The sequence below is a fragment of the Heloderma suspectum genome, chromosome 3 (assembly GCF_057233095.1).
Source record: "Heloderma suspectum isolate Gila_16-S chromosome 3, 16-S_ref, whole genome shotgun sequence".
In the NCBI taxonomy this organism is placed as follows: Eukaryota; Metazoa; Chordata; class Lepidosauria; order Squamata; family Helodermatidae; genus Heloderma; species Heloderma suspectum.
In genome coordinates, this window is record NC_139460.1 from 226,181,366 (window position 1) to 226,203,960 (window position 22,595).

At 50.3% G+C, this 22,595-nt stretch overlaps 2 protein-coding genes across 6 annotated transcripts in view; both read right to left on the reverse strand.

Annotated features, from left to right (window-relative positions):
- Nucleotides 1-4,919, reverse strand: part of CYP26C1 (cytochrome P450 family 26 subfamily C member 1) — a 14,387-nt gene extending 9,468 nt beyond the window's left edge. Inside the window, exons 1-3 of the mRNA XM_084845863.1 lie at nucleotides 4,167-4,919; nucleotides 2,990-3,214; nucleotides 2,013-2,288 (exon numbers count right to left, since the gene is read on the reverse strand). Coding sequence (XP_084701989.1) covers nucleotides 2,013-2,288; nucleotides 2,990-3,214; nucleotides 4,167-4,616 — 951 coding nt within the window. The 5' untranslated portion in view covers nucleotides 4,617-4,919. The remainder of the gene's footprint in view (nucleotides 1-2,012; nucleotides 2,289-2,989; nucleotides 3,215-4,166) is intronic.
- Nucleotides 4,920-9,197: 4,278 nt separating this feature from the next.
- The window catches only part of EXOC6 (exocyst complex component 6), a 123,559-nt gene continuing 110,161 nt past the window's right edge, over nucleotides 9,198-22,595 (reverse strand). For 2 of the 5 annotated variants that reach the window (XM_084845859.1, XM_084845858.1), the window contains exons 21-23: nucleotides 12,441-12,553; nucleotides 11,153-11,164; nucleotides 9,198-10,231 (exon numbers count right to left, since the gene is read on the reverse strand). In XM_084845859.1, the coding sequence (XP_084701985.1) occupies nucleotides 10,099-10,231; nucleotides 11,153-11,164; nucleotides 12,441-12,553 (258 nt within the window). In that variant the 3' untranslated portion in view covers nucleotides 9,198-10,098. Of the gene's footprint in view, nucleotides 10,232-10,893; nucleotides 11,165-12,425; nucleotides 12,554-22,595 lie in introns of those variants that run through there. The other 3 variants (XM_084845862.1, XM_084845861.1, XM_084845860.1) reach the window with 2 other exon arrangements.

Consider the following 22,595-nt stretch of genomic DNA (forward strand, 5'->3'; position numbering starts at 1 on the left):
CCTTCCTTGGGAAGGATGTCCAGCTGATTTCTATGGAACTGACTCCCAAGTCATCCTATGGACTCTTGCCTGGGAGTAAGCCCCATTGAACACAGTGGGACTTACTGACAAGTAGCCATGAATGAGGTTGCGCTGGTAGGAATGTAAGCGAGGTCCTAGAGCAACCTTCTCCCAAGTGGTGGCCAACAGATGTGTTGGACTACAATGCCCATCAACCCCATTTGCCAGGCTAGCTGGGATTGATGAGAGTTGTAATCCAGCCCATCTGTCAGGCACCAGGTTGGGGGAATGCTGTGCTAGAGGCTTCAGGTCTCAATGGCATCCTTCAAGCTTGTGGCTTCAATACCACCACCACCACCACCCAGGATTAAGAGCAACCCCCTTTTGCAAACACCACCAGATTTCGATCACAGTCACAGTCAATTATGTAGAGGTGCAGGGCAGACCACCACCACCCCAATTAGAGTCTGCATAAACTGTACTGCCACAAAGGACCATGTGGTTTCTACTACTGAGCAGGAATGCATAACAATGTGTCAAGACATAGATCCACCTTCCCCAACCTCCAGATCTGTTGGATTACAACTCCCATCAAGTGTCTTGGACTACAACTCCCGTCCACCTTCTGGAAGGAAATATATCATGGCTGAAGGTGCTCTCCACCTGCGAATGCTCTCCAGCCACTCCCTTTTTCTGGAGGGCGAGATTCTTCAGCTGGCTTTCATGGAAATGTCAGGGCTAATTTTTCAGATATGGAAATAGCTGGGATCTCGAAATGTTACCCAAAGGGGCTTCCATCACGAGGGAGGTGGCCAACCTTCAACTAAAGCCTCTCTTTGCTCCAGGCAGTCCAAGGCTAGGCATACTTCAAGCTTCCAGGATCTAGTTTGTTCTTGACTAGAACTTCACAGTCCACCAACTGGAGCCAGGTGCAAAACAGTGGCTTAGGGCCGACATAAACCTAATAGAGTTAAGGAACAGGGTGCCTCTGAGCACATGGTGCTAAACCAAGAATTTGTGTTCAGAACTGAGCTCACCATCCTTCAACATAAAAATCCACTCCAGGTTCATCCCTCCCAACTGTCTTTATTTCAGCAGTTTAATTTAGAGGGGGGTGAAGATGGAAAGTCTTTTTGTTCTTGCTGTTAAACAATTGGGAGTCAGAAACCCTTGCAGTTCCACTGCAAATCACCCAGGGTTGTATTCCGTGTTAGTCTAACTTAAGTCTCATTCATTTCAATTGATCTACTCTAAGTAGGACTAACATCGGAAACAACCCAATAGATCCCAATCTACCTGTCCTTGCCTGACCTAGTCTACCATCAAGCTCCTCTTCTGATCTCTTTGGCCACTCAGATCCCCATCATAATACCCGCCACCATCACACCTTCTGAGTTTTCAACACTTTATAAGCACCATCAGTTGCCGATTCCTGTTCAGGCTAAGTTCAAGTTACAAGTGCCCACCTTTAACACCTGGACACACCTCCTTCCAGATGTTCTTTCCTGACCTTTAATATCTAGGGATAAAAAGGTCTTTGCATTCCCACTGTTTATCAAGCAGAGAAGACCTTTTTGGTGGTGGTCAACATTCCGATCATGAGACAACAAATCCCAGAGTTTGTCCCCTTTAAGCAAGAGGTTAAAACCGACCTCTTTGAAGAGGACAGCTATGCATGTCCTTCTCTTTTCATGAGGCTCTCTTGAGCCTTTTTCGGTTTTATTCTGGTTGTTTCAGCTGTACTTTGAATCCCATTGCTTTAGGAATGCATGTCATTGTAAAAGCGAGTTTCAAAGAGCCCCAATAAATACTTAGATGAGAAAGCAAGGCAAGCCTGATGCCTCTGAGCAGGGGCAGAGTGCCTTTCCACCAGCACTAAAGTTGGCCCATGTGCTCTGATCAGAGTCGGTTACTTGCGCGCTCTCCTTGGGGATCCGGACGGTCCCGTGGTCGGTCGCAGGAGAAGAAGAGTGACACGTGCGCACGCCCAGACGCGCCCGCCCAGCCAGTACCTTGCGCAGCCCGCTGAAGGGGATGTTGAGCGGCAAGGAGAAGAGGTTCTCTACCAGCTGCTCAAAGGTTCGCGCCAGCTCCTGGAAGGCCTTCTCCTCCAGCCTGAGCCCCAGCAGGATCCGAGCGGCGATGCGGAAGGTCAAGGTCTTGGCGGAAGAATAGACGGCCACGGGGCCGGGCGCCTGGCACCAGCCCCGCAGCTCCCAGCTCACGACTCTCCGGATGCCGGGCAGGTAGGTCTCCAGCGCCGCGCGGCTGAACACTCGGGCCAAGATCTGCCACAGCAAACGGAGAGAGACAGCGAGAAGGCCGTGGTCAGCGGGGACAGCGGCAGCCAGGGCCGCCGTGTCCTCTGTACCGCATGTACACGGCCAGGGGTTTGCTAGGCGCCCCCAGCCCTAGGCGCCCTTCAGCTCTTTCCCCATTCTCGTCCGAGGAGCCAAGGGCCGCTTTATAGCATCCCCGCACTCTCGTGAAACTTTTGCTACACTATACCACTTTAGGGTGCGGGCGCGCGTGGGTGTGTGTGTGTGTGAGAGAGAGAGAGAGAGAACGCGCAAGTTTGAATGCTGGCCAATGGGCGGAGTGGGGAAGCCTCCCTAGAGCCATAGCATCTGACAGGATGTTTGTCTATGTGCTGGGACTTGTAGTCCAACACATCTGAAAGGCACCAGGTTGGAGAAGGCTGCTCTATGTTCAAGGAGTCTTTTAACAAAAATAAAAAATAAACGGGAGGCCATTCAAATATATAACCCCACTGCCACCGGTGGCCCGAAGTGGTACAGTCCCAGCAGCATCGAACAGGTCTAGGTCAGGGAGGAAAGCATTCCAGTCTGTAGCCTCGCAGTGAGATGGCTTCTTCCTTCTGTACAGTGGCAGCTGCCGGCCCTTCCCGAAGAGGCTTAGGACACCTCCTTCCGCGGAGGGTTGCCCGCCTTCCCCTCCCCGGGCCAGGCCTGCCCTGCCTTCCACCTACCTTCCTTCGCTGCCGGTGCGCGTCGGCGCTGGCGTTGAGCAGGGTGTGCTCGCCTAGCAGGATCTGGGTGCTGAGCGGCCACTGGGCGCTCACCAGGCTGTGCTCGCCCAGCAGGATCTTGCGCACGTTCTCGGCTCCGCTCACCCGGATCACCGGCTTGCCCAGCAGGTGTGTCTTGAACACAGCGCCGTAGCGCTGCCGCCGGGAGCTGTGGAAGCTGGAACCCTGCAGGGCAGGCCAAAGAGAGAGAGAGAGAGAGATTCAGGCGTGGACTGGCAAAGCCCCAGCCACCACCTCTTTGCGACGCAAAATAATAAGTCGAGGGTGCCTCAGAGCAAGTGCAGAGAGCCTCTCCCACTGTCCTGCGTTACGTCCTTGCAGCTGCTTCCTTTGAGACTTTTTGCAAGCCCTGGCCCTACACAGCGTGAGCGATCGCGGTGAAAGCGAGATGCCTCGGCGTCAGCAGGAACAGGACCTCAAGTCTGAGGGAAAGGGATGGGTCCCAGACCTTCTTTTAAGGCTCGGGTTCTGCCACAGAACACGTGGTGAAGGAATGATCCAGAAGAATGCCTCTAGACCTGAGCAAGAGCGCAATCCTATGCATGCTGAGACAGAAAACAGTCCTACAACTCCCAGCTTTCCCCAGGCAGCCACGTAAACTGAGTAGGGACTTCTGTCTCAGTGCATAGGATTGCGCCCCAAATGATCTTCTTCCTCCCGGTTGGGAATCACAGCCCCTCTCCGCCCCAACCCCCACACTTCTGGGGTAACTACAGACTAATTGATGCCTGCAAAATGACATCATTTTATTGATGTCTTACATTTCTGTCCCACGCAATCCCGAAGCTTTCTGGGCGGTTCCCAGCTCCGGCCCTGTGCATCCCTCCTTGGGGATCAGTGCCAAGGAGTGGAGTGAAAATAGGTGGTTCCCTAGCAGAGGATAACGGACTGTAGCGCAGATGGGTCCAGGACCAGGCAGCCTCCCCTGTACTCCAGGAGTCGGTCACTCCTGGCAGGAGCCTAGCTGGAACCGGACCTGCTCACTCGATGCGAATCAAGGGCCCAAAGCAAGAGCAGGGGGGCTTCCAGGCATGTGCAGAGTGCCTTCCCCAGAGCTGCCGGCACGCTGGCTGCAGAACCCTAGAAGCGTCTCTCTCGCTCTCGCCGGTACCCTCACCTGGATGAGCCAGTGCAGCGTCTCGCCGAAGAAGGGCCAGCCCATGGAGCCCCGGGGCAGCGGCAGGGCGCTGGCGCGGTCCCGGCTCCGGCTCCAGCGAACGGCCCATAGGTGCCGGGCCAAGGCGAGCAGGAGCCCCAGCGCCACGGCGCCGGCCAGCGCAGCCTCCAGCCAGGACAGCGCGTCCGCCAGCGGCAGCATCTGCCGGGCGCCCGGGCTTGGCAGCATCTCCGCGCGTGACTCACCGGCCGGCTCGGGCTGTCCGGGGAAGTGGGGAGAGAGGGAGAGATGAGCGAGGAGAAGCCGCGTCGAGCCCAGCCCGCCCGCATCCGTGCCCCGTCTGGGATTGTAGGCTGCTGGCTCCGACATCCGTGGGGCCGTGCATCCCCTCCGGGTTCCGGTCGGAGCCAGCCAGAACGCGAAGGGCGCTGTCCAAGGCGCTGGACCCATTTCGGGCCGAGGGTTCAGCACCTCGGGCAGCGCCTTTAGAGTTCTGGCTGAAGCCCAGAGTGGATTCACTGCCCCACTGACGTCGGAGCCACCAGCCTCTGCTGGACTGGGGGACTTCTTGACCCGACCCCAGGACGGAGAGCCGAGAAGCAGAGCCCGGCAAGCTTCCCAGGGGCGCCCCCACCGCGAGTGCAGGGCCCCAGGCCCCAAAGGCAGGGGCGCCAGGGAGGCTACGATGCCTAGGAACTGGGTTCGACGGGGCGCTGAGTCCCTCCGGCCCTCCTTGCGAGCGGCCCCGGGGCACTAGGGAAGGGGGACCGTCTCTGGCTTCCCCAGGGGCGTCCTCGGCCCGGGGCCCCGTCGAGGCTGCGCCTTCCCGGGGACGGCAGGCGGCTTCTTTCGGAGGACGGAGCCCCCTCGAGGCTGCCAGCCCGGCCCAGGCAGTAAGTGCCACCGAAGTCAGCGGGGCTGGCTGGCTTCGGAGGAGGCGCGAGGGCTGCGCTCCTCGGCCCCGGGGGGGGGTCTCCGCGCCCTCCCTCTCCTCTGGGAAGGCAGCCCGACTCCGCGGGCGAGGGGCTGCCGGGAGGCCGCCGGCCGAGGCCCTCCTGCTCCTGCCTGGCCCTCCCGCCTTCCTCGGCCGGGCTGTCAGGAGAAGCCCCCGCCCGCCCAGCCCGAGGCGGCGGCCCTACCCATCGGCGCCCCCCGCTCTGCCGGGCTCCCTCGGCTCGGCTCGGCTCGGCTCGGCTCGGCCCGCTCTCGCCACCCCCTCTCCCGCTCTTCCCGGCCTGGGACCGGCTTATATAGCGCTCGGCGGTCCACCTTCGAGGATGACGTCCGGGCTGCATATTTAAAGCGGGGACCGAAAGAGCTGCGATTGGCGCCCGGGAGGGCGAGACTGCGGGGAGCCGCGGGGCGGGCGGGGCGGGCGGGCCTCTCCTGCCGGGGCTCCCCGCGCAGGTGACCAATGAGAGACGGGCCTCGCGCCTCCTCCGCGCGCCCCGGGCCCTCCGGCGGGCGGCGGCGGGCGGCTCACGTTCGAAGCGAGGGGCGCCGCTCCCCGAGTGCGTCCCCTGCAACCTGCCCCCCTCCCGACGGTGTCGGACTGCAACTCCCATCAGCCCCAGCCAGCACGGGCCGTGGTTGGGGATGATGGGAGCTGCCGTCGCAACATCTGGAGGGCGCCGGGCTGCCTACGTCAGGCCACCGCCCCTTTTCGCCCCCACGCCTCGACTCTGCGCAACGCCGCAGCTTGTCGTGGGAGTGCGGAGCAGGTCCAGGGGAACCGGCGGCCCTTCCCGGGGCAGCTGGACTCCCAACTGTGGTGCGCTGTCGAGAGTGTCGGGCTGGGACTCGGGAGGTGCGGGTTCCCGTCCCCACTCGGCCTACTGGGTGGCTCTGGGCCAGTCACTGACTCTCAGCCCAACCTACCTCACTGGGTTGTTGTGAGGATTTTAAAGGAGGGAAGGAAAGGGGCTCGGTACACCACCCTCGGGCGAGATAGCGTCACAGCTGCAGTCCACAGACGATTCCAGCCTCGGCGATTTGTGGATTGGAAGCGGCAGGCGACAATCCACACCTCTCTGCGCCTGGAATAAGCCACCGGTGCCCACGTCGGTGCGACTGTGTGTCCTTTCTTTCAGCTGGACGGAGTTCGGCCCTGGGCTGCAAGGGGATGTGGATTGCGACTTCAAGCAGAGGTGAGAGCAGGAAGTTCGTAGAAACCCTCTAGAGGTTGGCCCAACTCCTAAGGAAGAGCTCTAGGATAGGATAGGATAGGATAGGATAGGAAAAGCGCAAGGCATCGTCAATGAACGGATCGTGGAATAGGCGAGGAGGACAGTTACTGTAGATTCTAGATGGCAGCCGGTCCAAATAACATTCTTTGCACGCAAACGTCATTGGTTTCCATGGTAGGCCTGTCTTCCACCGCAATTACGATCGAGCTCTTAGGGCGAGATCCTCAGTTCGCAAGCCCCGGAAAAGTCTTCGGAAGCTGGAGGACGTAGCTTGATGATGAGGACTAACCAGTTCACAATCCACATATCGTTTAGACTGGTACGTTCCTGCTGCAACCATTGATTCCTTGTGAGGCTCTAGAATCGTAGGGTTGGAAGGGGCCATTTAGGCCATCGAGTCCAATCTCCTGCACAAGTCATGGCGACTTATGGTGGTGGTGGGGGGCAGGGGGAGTAAATCGATGTCCGTTTTCAGTGAAAATTTGCAGCTGAATTTTGGATGATCCTAAAGCAATGAATCTCTTTTGCCGATATTCCGTTCAAATCCCGCTGACTCCGGGAATGTATATCCCTCGTCCATCCTGCAAAGTTCGTTCGGGGAAGATGTGCTTGGTCTGGGGATACAGGCAACGGGGACGCTCCGGGGCGGAAAAGACACAACAGACTGACTGAACACGGGAGTAGACCCATAGAACACAACTCCCAGAGAACGGTCAGTTTGGGAGGAGACAAGAATTTCACCCCGACGGAGACGAGCGGTGAGCCAGAGACTGCCCATGTTGCCAAAGGCAGTCTTTTTGAGCGCAAGTGGGACCTGCAACAAACTCTTGCAGTGTAGAGTCCAGGATGCCTGCCAGCCAGCCATGCCCTGCCTTCTTTCAGGGTACTCCATTCCATTCTCCCTCCTCTCATTCCTGCCCCCCTCCCCCAATAGAGCCTTCCCGACCGCTAAGCATAGCTAGTTCTCAATTTCGGGAGGGTGTGTGTGTGTCTTTAGGTTTTCCTCCTTAAACCCTTCGTGTATTGCTGCAAATTTTGAGGTTCCCCCAAGACTACTGATGCCTCCCCTCTTGTGCCTCGATGGTGCTGTTTTGGCTACAATAAGGATCGACATCCGGAGGAGCTCGCTATCGGTGTACACGAGGATTTTCTCACTTCTTATGTAAGATAGGTTTCTTTTTCCGTTCTCGAGTTTTTCTCGGTTTCCAGAGGAGGGGGGAATCCCCCCCCCCCGGTAAAGGGCACCAACAGAAGGAGGGCTGAAACCTCACTTAGATGAGATTGACTGACTGCGACGTTAAAGGGGAAAGTCTGGAGAAAAACGTGCCCGCTCTCTACACCCGAGGCCGCCTAGCCCCGGCCGTGAGCAGGCTGAGCAGGAATTCGGCTGCGATCCCAGCGGCATCTGTCCCTTGGATGAGGCCGGCCCTTCTCCTGGAGGAAGCTGCTCTGCTTCCAGCTGAGATCCAGGGGTGACGCCTCCTTTGGCGCAGGAGTGCGGGGAGGCACCTGGCACAGCCATGGGTGGGCAAGCTCGGATCTCCGCCCTTATTCAAAGTTCTTGCTGGAGCTAAAAGGTTGCGTCCAATGTTCGTCTAACCGAAGTCCTATCCATTTCAGTGGGTCTACTCTAGGTAGGACTAACACTGGATACAACCCCAAACTCAGAGGGCCCCTTCCTCTCCCGCCCCCCCGTCCCGGTTCGCCGGTCGGGGGAAATACGTCCTCGCGTCGCTCTCTGCAGACACACGCTGCCCACCCCCCACCCCGCCCGTCCAAGGCAAGACGGCAGGACCCCCAACTCCAGCCCACGCACAAGGCGCAGGCGCAGGACCTCGAACAGGTCCCCAGGAGGACGAGGCGCCCGTGGAAGCGAGGGGCTCCCAGCTGCAGGCCCAGCCACGACTTCGACGGACGTGCCGGTCACGAGAGCGACCAGGGCCGCCGGGCCCGGGCGGAAGGATGCCAAGGCTTAAGCCAAGATCGCGCCTGGCACGTGGGGCGGGGGCCTGGCCCTGCCGTTCTAGGACCCCTTCGTGCCCCGCTTGATCTCCCCACCCCCAAATTCCACTTCCTTGGCAGTAGACCCCACCGACGCATTGCAGGAGCAATTGCAAGCATCCCCCGCCACCCCGGTCTCCAAATCCGCCAGTTCTAGACGTGGTGCCGAGTCAGCAGAGCTCCCTCCATTCATTCGCGACATCGCTCTACACACGCAGTTTCCAGGCGGAAAAACATACCGGGCGATCTCTGAGGGAAGGTGGGCAAAAGGCCTCCTAGATCCGTCGCCGGAGATCAAACCACCCGAGAGCGACGACCGACGAGCGGCTGGCTGGCCCTGGCCGTGCGCCCGGGGACCATCGGTCTCAGGCCTGCAAACCCGAAGCGACAGCGCTGTCTTCGGCCGCGATTGATCCGCCCGACAGCTGCCCCATCCCTTCCTTGAATCCCGGAGTTCCTCCCCAAACAACGCGCCCCGGACGAATGCAGCTTTAATCTTGTCCCGTCTAATGAGAAGGGGAAAAGTAAGATGATCGGAGGGTGCCCCGACTTTCCGGTCACATCTCCAAGACCCGTCCTACCTGGGGGACTCCTTGCCCCTGAGACCCTTTTAAAAATAAATTAAATTAAGGAGCAACTCAGCACAATCGCCGCTGCTCCCACAAAACTTGGGAGGCCAGCTAAAAAGAAAAAAGCCTGCCAAGCTGTGGAGCGCATTTACGAAGTCAGCTCCTGAGATGAACTCAGAGGGACCCTGGTGAGACCCTCGGAGTTCCCAGCCATGGACACAGCGCACTGAAAGTTGGCCAGACGCACCACTAACACACAAAAGCCAAACAAGGGGTAAGGTTTATATTATTCTATTCTGGACCATCAAATAACTTAATACATGGAGCAAAAAAAAAAAATTACATTCTTTATGCAAGTCCCATAGTTAGTTTGGTTTGTCTGTATTCTACATTCGCTTGTGTTTCGAACAAGGATGCTCCAGTGCAGAAGTTGGAATATGGGGGGGGGGGAAATCTAGTCCTATAAACACCCATATGGACACGCACACACACACACACACACACACACACACGACATGGGCATCCCCTTGTCTTCTCCCTGATGCTGCTGAACGGCGGGGAAGGTAAGAATCTTCTATAAAAGTCAAGTTGTTCAAACACCACCAAGGCTGGAGTTTGATTCAGGTAGTTTTAAAAGGTACTACAAAAAAACTTCTTTCCTTCCTTCTTGCTGCCCCCCCCCCCTACAAAAAAGAAAATACCGTATATAAAACCGTGTTGGATACCTTAAGGCTAATAATATACAAATCATACAGGAGGGTATATATAAGAGAGAAAGGGGATAGGCGGCATTTGAAGCAGGAAAATTCATTGTTTGGAAAATATGACATCAGGGTTAGCGAAGAAAGCAGCAAGGGGAGTGGGGGGGGGCAATCTGAGCCATGTTGAAACGGAGAGGGTGGGGAGTCTGGATGCAGACCGCAAAGAATGTATTTACAATTCAACTGTTGCATGTACAATTTGGCATTTTGCCTTTATAAATATACAAGTCCCATTTTCTCCCCCTCCTAATTGTTTACAAGTCGTTGCTTGTCATGGTGTTGGTGTTGTTTCTAAAGAGTATTAATGGTCAGAAATGCAGAGGGAGGAATTCCGCAGGCCAGTCCCTCCTACAGCATCCTTCTCCGCAGACCGCTCGCTCGCTCAGCCTGTGGTCAGCTCCAGAAGCATCGGCATTTAGGAGTGCTGGGACATCCCATTCACCAAGCCCCGTAGTTGCCTCAACACTGTCTCGATTAGCTTCTGTTTGTCTCTATCGCTCTTCCGGAATTGTGCAAATATGTTGTTCTTTTTGTTAACGTCTTTCATTCTAAAAGGGAAAGGCAACAATTCAAAAAGGGAAATAGCAACAAATAATAACAATATCATTATTAACAAATAATTATTACTAATTCATTGGCATTATTGTTGCTATTAATAAGAATGAATTTAAAAAGTGCCCAGCTCACATCTTTTGTTGTCAGTTGACGTCATCCCCAAACAAAAGACTTTAAGGCTGCAATCCACAGACCAAATTGCTCAGAAGCAGGCTTGGAAGAGCTACGCCAAAGGCTCTCAAACCTCGAGCAACAGATTTTAGTTTACCAAATCAGATTTATCCCAGGTTCTTCCCATCCTACTTGCAGTGGAAAATACCATGTAGTTACGACCTCGCAACTGTACGGACCAGTAGAGCAATCCGCTCTGACGGGCAGAGATAAAATTCTACGCTAAAAACAACAAACAAACTTACGAATCTTAAAGCCTAACCCAGTTATTATGGCATAAGCTTTCGTGCAGTGGAGCCAACTTTCGTAATGTGGACATACCAAGCTGTAATCGCAAGCACACTAACTGGGAAGCATTTTCCACTGGAAGAGGAGATTTCAATATGGAGGCCTGCCATCCTAAATCACAGATACTTTGTAAAAACACCCATGGAAATCAGAGGGGCTTACTTCTGAGTCACTTATGCATTTATGCTCATTGACTTGTTACATGTTACAGAGGTACCACATATTTTATTGCTTAAAAGGCACAACAGAACTTCAATTGATATAATGATCAAGACACTTCGTAACCGTCAAGGTATTTCATCTAGCTTGATTTTTAGTTCTTTCCCACAGAGAAAAACACAAAACCAGCCTGCCTTCATATCAGCTTCGAAACTAAACCTTGGGTGTTTCAAATACCCCAATGAATCAAAGGAATAAAATTCAGAATGCCAGGAGACAGCAGGAAAGATACTTACCCTCTGTGGACTCTGCAGACCGTTGGCACAATGCAAATAGAAAAAAAAGAATCGAAAGTTAGAGACAGCATATTTTAATAGGCATAGCTAAATATTTATAATACCTTTACATTGAGGGGCACCTATCTTGCTGCTGCAAGCTGTATGCATTTACTCCTCTTTCGATCTGCTTCTTAAAAATCTCTTTGTACCGGAGCACCTGCGGTTGTTTAGTGATGTAAGCATAGATCTCGCTGGAGCAAGTTTTCTAGAGAGCGCTGAAGCACGATCCTAAGTACGTTTGCTCAGAAATAAGTTCCATTGAACTGAGTGGGGCTTTTCTCCTCGGTTTATAGAGCCACCTTAGACCCCTCTAGTCATAGGTAGGACCCAGGGGCGTTACTCCCAGGGAAGCCGGTGTAGGATTGCAGCCTAAAGCTGCACGGGATTGCATTATTAATTCCTCCCTCCCCCGTTGTTGTTTTTAAGGCAAGTGCTGGGATCTGTTACCTTGAGGAACAGCTAAGCTCTGGGGCAGGGCATCGCTTTCTCAATGAGGCCCTACGAGGATTTAGCAACGCAATGCTTGCTTTTGCGGCACAGACCGCTCCATCAAACGGCGTCTAAAACCCAGCTGTAGTACCAACCCAATCGATTAGCCAGTTAAATCAAAGTGCTCGATTTGTTCGTTAGGAACAGCAAGGTAAGAGTCGCACAGCACCTTGTTAAGCCGAGAAGCGATATTGACAATAATACATTTTAAGTGGGCAATTTAATTGGGGGGTTGTTGTTTTTTAAAAGGAGAGTAGATTAGAGGCTTTGAATTTTAAATTTGAAACAAAGAGACTGAAAAATGAAGTGTTTAGAACTCGCTCAAAGGCTCCATGTCCCCCTCTGTGATCTTGTGTGGATGCACTGAAAGTAACGGGGCCCGCTTTCAAGAACGGATCTATATATATTCTTGAAAGCGGGCCACGTTACTTTCACAGCATCCACACAAGATCACAGAGGGGGAGATAGATAGCGCAATATCTATCTATGGTGGAAGAGGAGGCAGCTTTCAGTCCCAACTCCCGGGTTGAAGGAGGCCGGGATGGAGCTGTAACAAGGACGCTTTTTCGGGGGCGGGGGGCGTTTGCGAAGGGCAAGCGGCTTTCGTTGCCGCCGCCTCACCCTCCCGCCTCCGCGGCCCTCGGATGCAAGGATCGCCCGCGGCAGGGGAGGGCCACCGTCCTCCCGAGCCCGCCCCAGCAGGCGCAGCCGGGCCTGGGGGATTCCGCCCTCGGAGGGCCGCCTTTTTCGGACTCACTTCTCCAAGAGGGCCAGGGCGGTGCTTGGGTTGACGCGCAGGTACTTGGAGCTGGGCTGCCCGTAGTCGGCCAGGTAAGTCGACCAGTCCCACACCATGAAGAGATCCAGAAGCTGAAGGAAAGACGAGACCAACAGAAAAAAGGGAGGAGGTGATGCTCAGGGCCACCAGCGGCTGCCAAGGAGGTGATGCTCGGGGCGCGCGTCCCGCAAGGCCGTGAGACCGGCCCACCGATCCCCGCCCCGCCCGGGTTCGGTAGGGCGTCGGGAAATCTGCCATCGTTACTGGAAAGTGGAGGGGATCCGGCAGTACATCCAGGCAGCGCAGTTTTGAAGCGGGGGGGGGGGGAGAAAAGCCCCCGGAAGGCGGCCCGCTCTGGCTCTGCCGCTGTTCACGCGAGGGACCGGCCTGCGCAAAAGGGCGCTCCAGGCCGGCCGTCAGGAGCCTCGCCCCGGCCCGCGGGCACGTTTCAGCGCCCGGCCGGGCCCAGGAGCTGCATTTCCAGCGTCCCTCCCTGCCGCCCCTGGCACAGACCCTGTCGGCGATGCCAGCCCCCGCCGACCGCGATCCAAGGGCAGCGGAGGGGCCTGGCCCGCCGGCCCCGCTTCTCCGGGGATTCACTCTCGGGGAGACGTGAGCATCAGCGCAGAGCGCGGTCCGGACGGCGCGGGACGCGTCGGGGTCGCCCCGCTAAAGAGCGAGGGCCCGATATTCTGCCCCCGCCCCGCAAACTTCGGCGCACGAATAAAAACGAACAGGAGGTTTCGCGCCTCGACACTGGAGGGGAGGACTCCGCCATCGCGGGGGGACCCCGCGCCCCATTTCACGCCCACCCCCTCGCTCCCCGCTCCGTCGAACTCCCGCCTTTGCCGAGCCCCTAATCTCCAGCCGGAGCTGCTGTCAGATCTGCGCGTAATCCTTTAAAAGCCGGCGCGGCTCTCGCAGGAAAGCGGCGGCCCCCGTCTCCAGCGGGAAGCCCTAATCCCCGCTAAGCCAGTCAAGCCCGACTTCCGATCCGCGCCCGCATTGTCTCAGGCGGCCGAGCCCCGCTCGCTACCTGGGCGCGCATCAGATTCCTCCCGTCCCGGCGGCCCTCCGGAGCGGCGTGTTTTGACTGCTTCCAAAGCCCGAGGAGAGGCCGGGGGGCCCGGCTCCGTCTCTCCCACGCGTTTGTTGATCTAGCCATTAAGCGGGCTCAACCTGCGATTTCCTTTTCGCCTTAACCCGACACCGCGACACCAACGAGGAGGGGGGCGGGGGCGGGGGGAAGGAACCGCGGATTCCCCTCCTCGCCGCCGGGTCTTTTGACACCCTCCGCGAGATTCAAGGAGTTCTCCCTGCTCCACACCGCGGCGATCTCCCACGGCCCTCCCAAGTCGAGCCGTCCTCCGCCAGCCGCCCACGCAGCAGCCACCGGCGCCCCAGGAATCGGCGCGGCTTGTCGCCCAGCAAACCTACGGGGGGGGGGGGCAGAGCAGAGGAGCAGGCTTTGCAGCAGCCTTGCCCCCCCGGAGGTGTGGGGCTCACAACTCCCATCATCCCCTACCACTGGCCATGTTGGCCGGGGCTGATAGGCGCAGTCCGGAACAACTGGAGGGCAACCGCTCGCCGCCCTGGCAAGACCCACAAGACGCGGGTATTCCTACTTCTGAGCATGGGCATCAGGGATCAAGGAAAGAAAGGCAGAAATACATGCACAGATAGAGGGAAAACAGAAAAGCGCCTCAGCGGCCTGGACAGACAGACTTTGCCAATCTATTTTAACCCTTTGAATAAACACGGCAGCACCTAATCCTGCTGCACATCCTCGCATCCTGCTACACTCGCCGTCAAAAAGATGGATCTCTCCATTTCTATAACATGACAACCCTGCCTTTCCTGGCTCATCTGAAGGGAAGACACATGTACACAAACATGTTTTAACTAGCATAAACTTGGGCTCTTTATAGATTGATGGCAGGGGACGATGTAGGAAGAAGGTGGGCAGCAGGGAAACGAGCCTGGAAGCCACACCTGTCCAGCGACATTGCAAGTTCTGAGATGTTAGCATCATCACACACCCGTTTTAGTCCGAACATAAGATCACTCTGAACTAATTAGCTTGGATCAAGTCTCAGTTTCTGGTTCCATGCTCCTACATTAATGGCCAGCTTCTCCCATTGATTTCAATGACTACAGCTGGAGCCAACCCAATTTGCTTCCTGAGTGAGTCACTGTGCTAAGCAACCCCAGAGCAGCAAATTAGAGATGGGGTGAGCTGCCTCTCCTGTAGGTGGGATTTGGGGGGTTCACAGGAGTCTCATTTAGGTCAGGGGTACACAGTATTTTCAGCCCAAGGGGTTGCATTGCATGCTGGCTCAGGATCCTCATGCACATGCAAACACATGTGTGTCTGTGTGTGTATGTGCACGTGCACACCAGCGATTCTGATAACAGCAGCAGGGAAAGCAGGAACTGCATAAGGATCACTGGGGGAGCAGAGTGGAAAGCCTTCTTTTCACCCCTCCTCTAGTGATCTTGATACAGAAGGCTCTCCACTCCCTCCCCCAGAAATACAATTGATTGGAAAGGGGGGGGAGGCACGGAACTGAGGGCACCACATGATATGCACCCCGGTTTAGTTTATTATTAAACCCCTATTCTACCCTTTTAAAGCCCTGGTTACAGTTTTATGAATGTATTACATTTACATCCCACCTTTTCATTAAATGTTTTTTCTATAAAAGAGAAGTAGGAGAGTGTGGTTAAAGTGTGGGAAGGGGTAACTAATTCACATTAGGCACTCTTGGATTTTGCTTTAAAGCAAAGTGGGAACCTGGATTGGTCCCTTTGCAAGAGCTTTCAATGCATGGATGTAAGAACAGCAGTTACACATGCATGATATCCCTTCTACTGCGTAGGCCCAATAAATGTACCACAGGAGTAGACATTTCATTCATCACATGCAGCTTCTCAATTCTGTCTATCTGGGTTGGAGGATTTAGGCTGTGATCTTCTACACATTAATTTGGAAGTGAGTTGTATGGGGATTAATGAGGCTTACTTTCAAACAATGTGCTTAAGATTCAGGTGTTAGTGTTTTTTTGCTGGCAGTGCATTTTCTGACTTACAGTCAAAGAGAAACAGGCAAGGCAAACACACAAAATGGCCTGAAGAAACCACTATGGAATGCCTGTGAATCTAAAACTCTAACAAACCTGCTGGTGTAGATCAGAAGAAGAAATAGCCAGGAAGTAGAAACTAAATATATGTCTTGTTTAATGTGTACTTCTTTGACCCACATTTTTTATCCAAAGAAAAAAAAAGCCAACTTTCTCTGAATGAACATGTCCAAGAATCTACCTATGGAAACATCTTGATACCTCTCACCAAAACCAATACTTCACCCACAGAAGTAAAAACACTTACACTTCTGAAACTTGGTGATACATGATTTACTAGCATTGTACTCCTATGTGCTTTTATATCTATGCTACCTCTCAGACAGGGCTTTCAGATTATGAAAAGATCCCTAGAAAGAGAGTAAAGATGTGAGTAGCTCTCTCTTCAAACAGTTAGTCTTGTGCATCCTGTGGCTAAACTCCCTAAACTAGGGGGTCAATCCCATTTCAGTAGCATTTAAAGTAAATTAGGAACAGAGCTGTAACTTATGGTTTTGTCACAGATATTTTCTGGACTATTACACTATGGAACTTCAAACAGGGTATACTGCTTAAACTGTACATGTTGCTTACAGATATTTAGTTTAGCTTCCAGTACAAAGTGCAGATATAACTCTGTGTAAGATTACAGCAGGAGCTTAAAGAGTGAAATCAGATATAGCCATCAATGCTACCATCCTACAGCCCTTATTAGGAACATGCTCCTTTGAAAATCAATAGAACCTAAGTAAAACTTAATTCAATAACAAATCTGTATGCTCCTGCTGTGGAATCATAATTTCTATTCTTGTAATGTCTTTTAGACTTCACAGTCTGTCCACTCAGTGATCTGGGCATGAGAGCACACAATAAAATGTATCCACTTTCTAACCCAGGTTGGTTAAAGTAGTGAATTTCTACATATGGCATCCTTCAGATAAATCAAATAATTGCATCTGATGAATGGAAGGCTTCAGCATAGCAGATTATTTTCTCTCACTCCCATTTAGATGTAGTAGCACTAGGACTCTTAAAATCAAAATAAGATAGAAGCCAACCCTTTAATGACACATTTTTTTGAGTTCTTCTCTTCGTATCCTCTAAGTAAAGCATTATATGTAAATGAGTGTAATTAGTATATTATCCTTGCCCCACAAACAATTGCCCACTCCCATCCTATAAAGTGTTTTCCAATCTGTTTCTATATTAGTCGGATTAATAACTGAGTAATAGCAGCTCACTCTAGTCGACTTCTCTTTGGAGCAATTGCTTAAAGCACAGCTAACTAGGCTGCACCAAATTAAGGCTGAAATGCTAAACAGACAATTAGGGAGTAACACAGTAACCTGGTTTGCACATAACGCAAACCCATTGTTTATTGCCTTGCCCAGGGTTTGTCTGGCAGATGATCAAACGAATTGTGGTTTGTTTCCTCAGTCCCTGGGTTGTTTCCCTCCTTGATCCACTCCCTCCCTGTATCTCAAATGCCTTTCTGGTACTGTAGTGCTTGCATGTATAGTGGCTGTAGGGGGTTTTTAAGCCACTCTTGCCCACTTCCTCTGTAGCCTAGTGAAATAACCCACAAACAACCCACACTTCTGGATTCATATGTAACGACAACCCATGCTTTAAACAACCCAGAGTTCACAACCTAACAATGAACTATGGGCTCTCTTTCTGCATTGTTTGTGATTACCAAATCATGGTTTGTTAGCGCTGCTGCGTTCACACATGATGACAACCCAGAATTCAACAAACTATACTATGGGTTAGTGTTATGTGGGTCTCACTTCCGAGTGAACATAGACAGGATTGGGTTGCACAGCATAAATGTTGGTCAGATTCTTCTAAAAGCCAATCATAAATTTGTATGTAAAAATGAACCCCATTGCTTTCCTTGGAGCTTGATTTCAGTAAGCGTATTTTGAAATGGAAGTGCCAAACCCCACAGGTGCACTATTGGTGTAATGAGGCTATACAAATGTGTCAACCCAACAACAATTTCAAAAGATTGAATGATAGAATCATCCCAGTCACCATCATGGATGTAAGATGACTCACAATACGGACACCCACATTTATCCGTTTTGCAGTATTTATACACACAGGCACAGGGACATAGTGTTGGATCCAGACTTAGTCATTCTCACAATATACCTCCTGAAATCAGTGGGACAAGTCAGTCATGACTAATTTAAGTCCCATTGATTTAAATGGGACAACTCTAAGCATGACTAAATCTGGATCCAATCCATTGCATTTAAACCTAGGAATGTGTTCAAAAACTAAACACCAGACTTATTTTGGTTACTCGGGTGTATGGAAGAGCATGTGCTCTACATTCTTTTTACTCTGTCAAACTGGCAATGAAAAAGAAATCTTCCATAGTTACAGCCCCAAGGATTATTTGTTTATTTATTGCATTTATATCCCGCCTGTCTTCTAAGGAATTTAAGATGGCTTATCTGGCTCTCCACCCCCATGTTATCCTTGCAGCAATCCTGTGTAGTAGGTTAGGATGTGCATATGTCCGGCCCTAAGGTCACACAGTGTAGCTTCATGGCTGAGTGGAGGATTTGAATTTCTGTCTCTCCAGTCTTAGTCCAACATTCTAACCGCTATACCATGGTGGGTAAAATCAGAAGTGTGTGACAAGTTTCTGGGGGAGTGGAGTAGCATGTTTCATCTCATCTCATTCAAGATCTTGACTGTATGGTTGTGTTCACTCTTTTACCACCTTCACAACTATATCTAGTATCCCAGGAGAACATTGGCAGATGCTGTAAGGAAGGCCGATCAATCAAATCTGTAAGGAGTGGGGAAGTGCCCATCATCCTAGTCTAGTGTGTGTCACTTCCACAGGTTATCTTTGAAGACAGTCAACTACACAAACCCATTCAGACACAATGCTGCTAGCTGACTGTGGAAGGTGGATACATTTGTTCGTTCTTTTTTGTTTTGCTTTTATTCTTAAGGCAAGGTTTTGGGATATCCAATTATAGAATTCATGCATCTATCGCTTATAATTTTACCCTTAAAACAGAATTTGTGTAGAATAATAGAATCCACATAACCTTGACAACAGATGCCATGCAAAGTACTACTGAAATGATATCTGTGGGCCTGTGTCCCAAGCATTATATCATATATGAGCCTTCAGTACAACTAAATACATGCTCCAGCCTACATGAGGAGGCAGCTACATGAAGAGACAGCAAAGCGTTATTGCAAGCCTACCTCCAATTCCACACTCAGCTGAATGGCTACACAGGAGTCTAATTAATTCTAGAAAGTTTCTTTTGCTGAGAGCCACAGAGGCCAACTTTACATGCTGTAGAGAACCAACACATACAAGCAAATTACATAAGCTATCCAATTATAAACTTCCCTCTCTCCTCCTGAGGGCAAGTTCAGGGGTTATGCTGGGACAACTCTCTGAAGATGGAGAACAGCCAACTGCAGCGACAGCAGGACTGCTGCTCTGTGCTATTATCCTTATTCTTTGTCCCAGTCACAGCTGCAGTTAGGAGCCCAGCACATTTCTATATATAATGCACTTTGACAGCATATACTGTGTGCTGTGGGTGGGCAAGAGCTGCCTGGTGTGCAAGTCTTTGGAACCATGTCCCGGTCATTCATATCACCTGCAGACGATTTGGCACTTAGCAGTTATACCACTGATGAAAGTCATTTGCTAGGAGAGAGGGCTGGCAAGCAGCATCACTCCATGAAGGACTGATAGTTATTTCCAGGAGTTCCATATCATGGGAATCGCATGACATTTTCCATGGCTCAATCTGCATTACCTTTCCAGTTGCTCATTTTACACAAATATACTGCAAAGGTGGTATATTGTCCTTTACAGCTTCTTCTGAGACAGATTTGATTAATTTTATCATTATTAACTCAACTATTTTCAGGCCTTCTCTTTGCCATTGGAGATTTTAAAGGCAACTGGCACTTTTAGTTATTTTTACCCATGAGAAAATGCCTACGGAGGAAGAAGAGAATCAATTTGATTTATGTGCACTTACCATTTGAACACACACTCCCTGAAAGGTGGATTGACACCTGACATCCAGAAATGCCATTCTAGACTTCTTATATAACTGACATCTGACTAGATTTTAGAGTTTAGTAAATATAATCGTTTTATAATATAATATGTCACAAGTCATATTTCAAGACTATGTACATTAAAGCCTAGCTATTAAAATGTCATAAATGAGGAGCTCTGAGAGTTGACATGGGGGAACCATCTAGGATGTCAAACATTTCTCATCAGGCTATAATGTATTGGCTCAGTTTAGAAAATGCTGAATTATTTTGATGGCTTTGTTGTTTGGGGCAGAGAAGGAAAAAGACACTTTAAAAAAGTTTCCTAGATATTCAGGGTTAGTCCTCAGTTCAATCAGTCCTCTCAGAGATGGATCTAGTATAGGTCAGATTGTTCACTGTTACATCCATGGATAGTTCCAGGTTACAGTATGTAGATGCTTTGCAGGGTTTGAGAGGTATTCATTCATCTCACTTCTTACCTTGGCTGAAATTCAAAACACAAACTAGATAATTATGTCTAATTTAACTTCTTGTTCAGTACAGTAAGCATTCACTGCACTTAAATTACAAACTATGCCAACAAATGTCCTGGATGGGTGCTACATAAAAACAAATTATGATCTATGTTTAAGTTTAAGAAAACACACAAACTGATTACTATGCCATGTACTGTATCTGAATAAATTATGTTTGCATGTGTGAATGCAGATCAAAAGTGGTCAAAGGCCTCTGTACTATTTGTCTAGACTTTTTGTAGATATGAACAATTTGATGGCATCTATTTTGGATAGAATTCCTTTTTTTCCTATGCTAATAAATACTGACAATCTTTGAAGGGATAGGGATGTCAATACATCTTAAGAAAGGCTTTCTGTTTGTTTTTTCAAACCTGACAAATGGTAGGAATGCAATATTTCCTTTTAAATATTATCCCATTAGATAACATGCTGGAAAGTCACATACATATTTGCTTATCACTGGACAATCTTGGTAATACACTGAAATGCAGGAGATTGTCGGGGGGGGGGGAGGAGAAACCAATCCAATATCTTTGTGTGTGAATGGGTATATGTATACAAACGTGCATGTGTTTATATTATACACACACATTTTATATATGTGTGTGCAATTACTAAACTGTAGATGATGTAATGGCTGTAATCTTTTCTGACTTGGCTTGAGATACCACTATGACTCAACTCATCAGAAGTAACAGAGTACATATGTTTATTTGCACTGAAAGAGAGGAGGGATATAATCCTAGGAGACTAAAATCCTATAATTAAATATAAAGGTGGAACAGGAAAAGAATTTGAGGGCAAGTCCAATCATAAGGCAGTGACTTCTGCCAAAAATAAATACATCAGCTTACAATTGTTTACAGGGATGGCAAAGTTTTAAACTTTTGTCTAATTGTTTCCCAAACTGTGGCACACAAGTCTAGCTGGAGCTAATAAGAAGTGTAAAGTTAGCAAAATTGTGCTCTGTATTTCCTTATTCTAACTTTTTCACATTAGCAAGTCCTATCGTTGGCTCAGGAGCAGTATGGTAACCTACATCACTTAATTTTGCAATTAAGCAGACCACTGGTAGAAAAAAAAAGTTCTCCTTAACCATAGTGTGCATTACATATACACTAAACATATTGGGTTGGATCCCGAGGAAATAATGACTAACTTGTTCCATGGATTTCAGACGGACTAAAGTATGAGTAACTAGCTTCCTTACCCAACCCATAATCAATGGATAGCTAGACATTTAGGGTAGGACCACCTCTGTCCCGAAGAGTCTTATAAAATTTGCCCGTGCTGAGGAGTAATCCATACTTTGAGGGCTGGTTTTGCCCTATTATCACCCCTCCAAAACCTGTGAAAATCACTGGGGTGAATACCTCAGTCCATCATTACTTTTAGGGCATCTATTTTTATTAACCTGGACTTTCTTAAAGGCACCTAAAGGCTTATATAAAGGCAATTAAATAGAACGTCCATTTTGATGTAAGATTGTAAACCAAATGAACACAGTAGATATGCTACATACTTTAAAAAGAACAGCAACTAATGGTCTGGATCTACACTGGACCACAGATGCACATTATCTGATTGTGCTCTTCCCTCTGTTACTGCAGATTTCATCATTTGAAAATGTAATAAGACAAAGGCTTTCTGGATTTCAGCAACTCTTAAATTCAGTCAGCCAGATATGCTCCTATCCATATTCGGTTTCAAGAGTTCAAGGTCTAGAGAGATCTAAATTATTAATAAACCTGCCTTTGCTACTGTGTCTTTGACACTCTAGTAGAAAAATATTTTAGCAGCATTTGGAATGTTTGCAAACAATACAGACTGTTGAACTAATTAATAAGCTTGCTATAACCATGCATTTTTAAGCAACACCTGGATTTGCTCCAACAAAATTGTCAGCCGTTCATGCCATTATTTTAATCTGAATGGTCAGAGCTTTCATACGAGCTTCCAGTTTTAAAACTCAAATAATTCTCTCACTAAAAAGGCTGGGATATATCAGTGGAAGGGAAATTTCTTGTACTAGGTCTGAGCCTGGTGTAAAGTTGTGCTATCAAGGTGGGCATGGCTATGGATTGAAGGAACAAAGGATGTGGTATAGAGTTATGGGTATAAGTGAGATGCCATGCCATTCACTTCCCACCCACAACTCTTAACATGTTTTAGCTGTTCTGGTAGCATATTTTGCATGGCGACAGGGTACCTCATAGTGCACTGGCATAGCAGGCCTCCGCCAAATGGTTTCACTGCACCCTGTGATTTTATGTAGATGTTGAACAGCATGGGGATATAAAATAGAGCCCTGAAGCATTCTATGGCATAACTACCAAGGGACTGAGCAATAATCCCCCAGCAACACTTTCTGGAATCAGCCATCAAGTAAGAACAGAACCACTGCAGTGCAGTACCTTCAACTTCCAGCCCAGACAGCC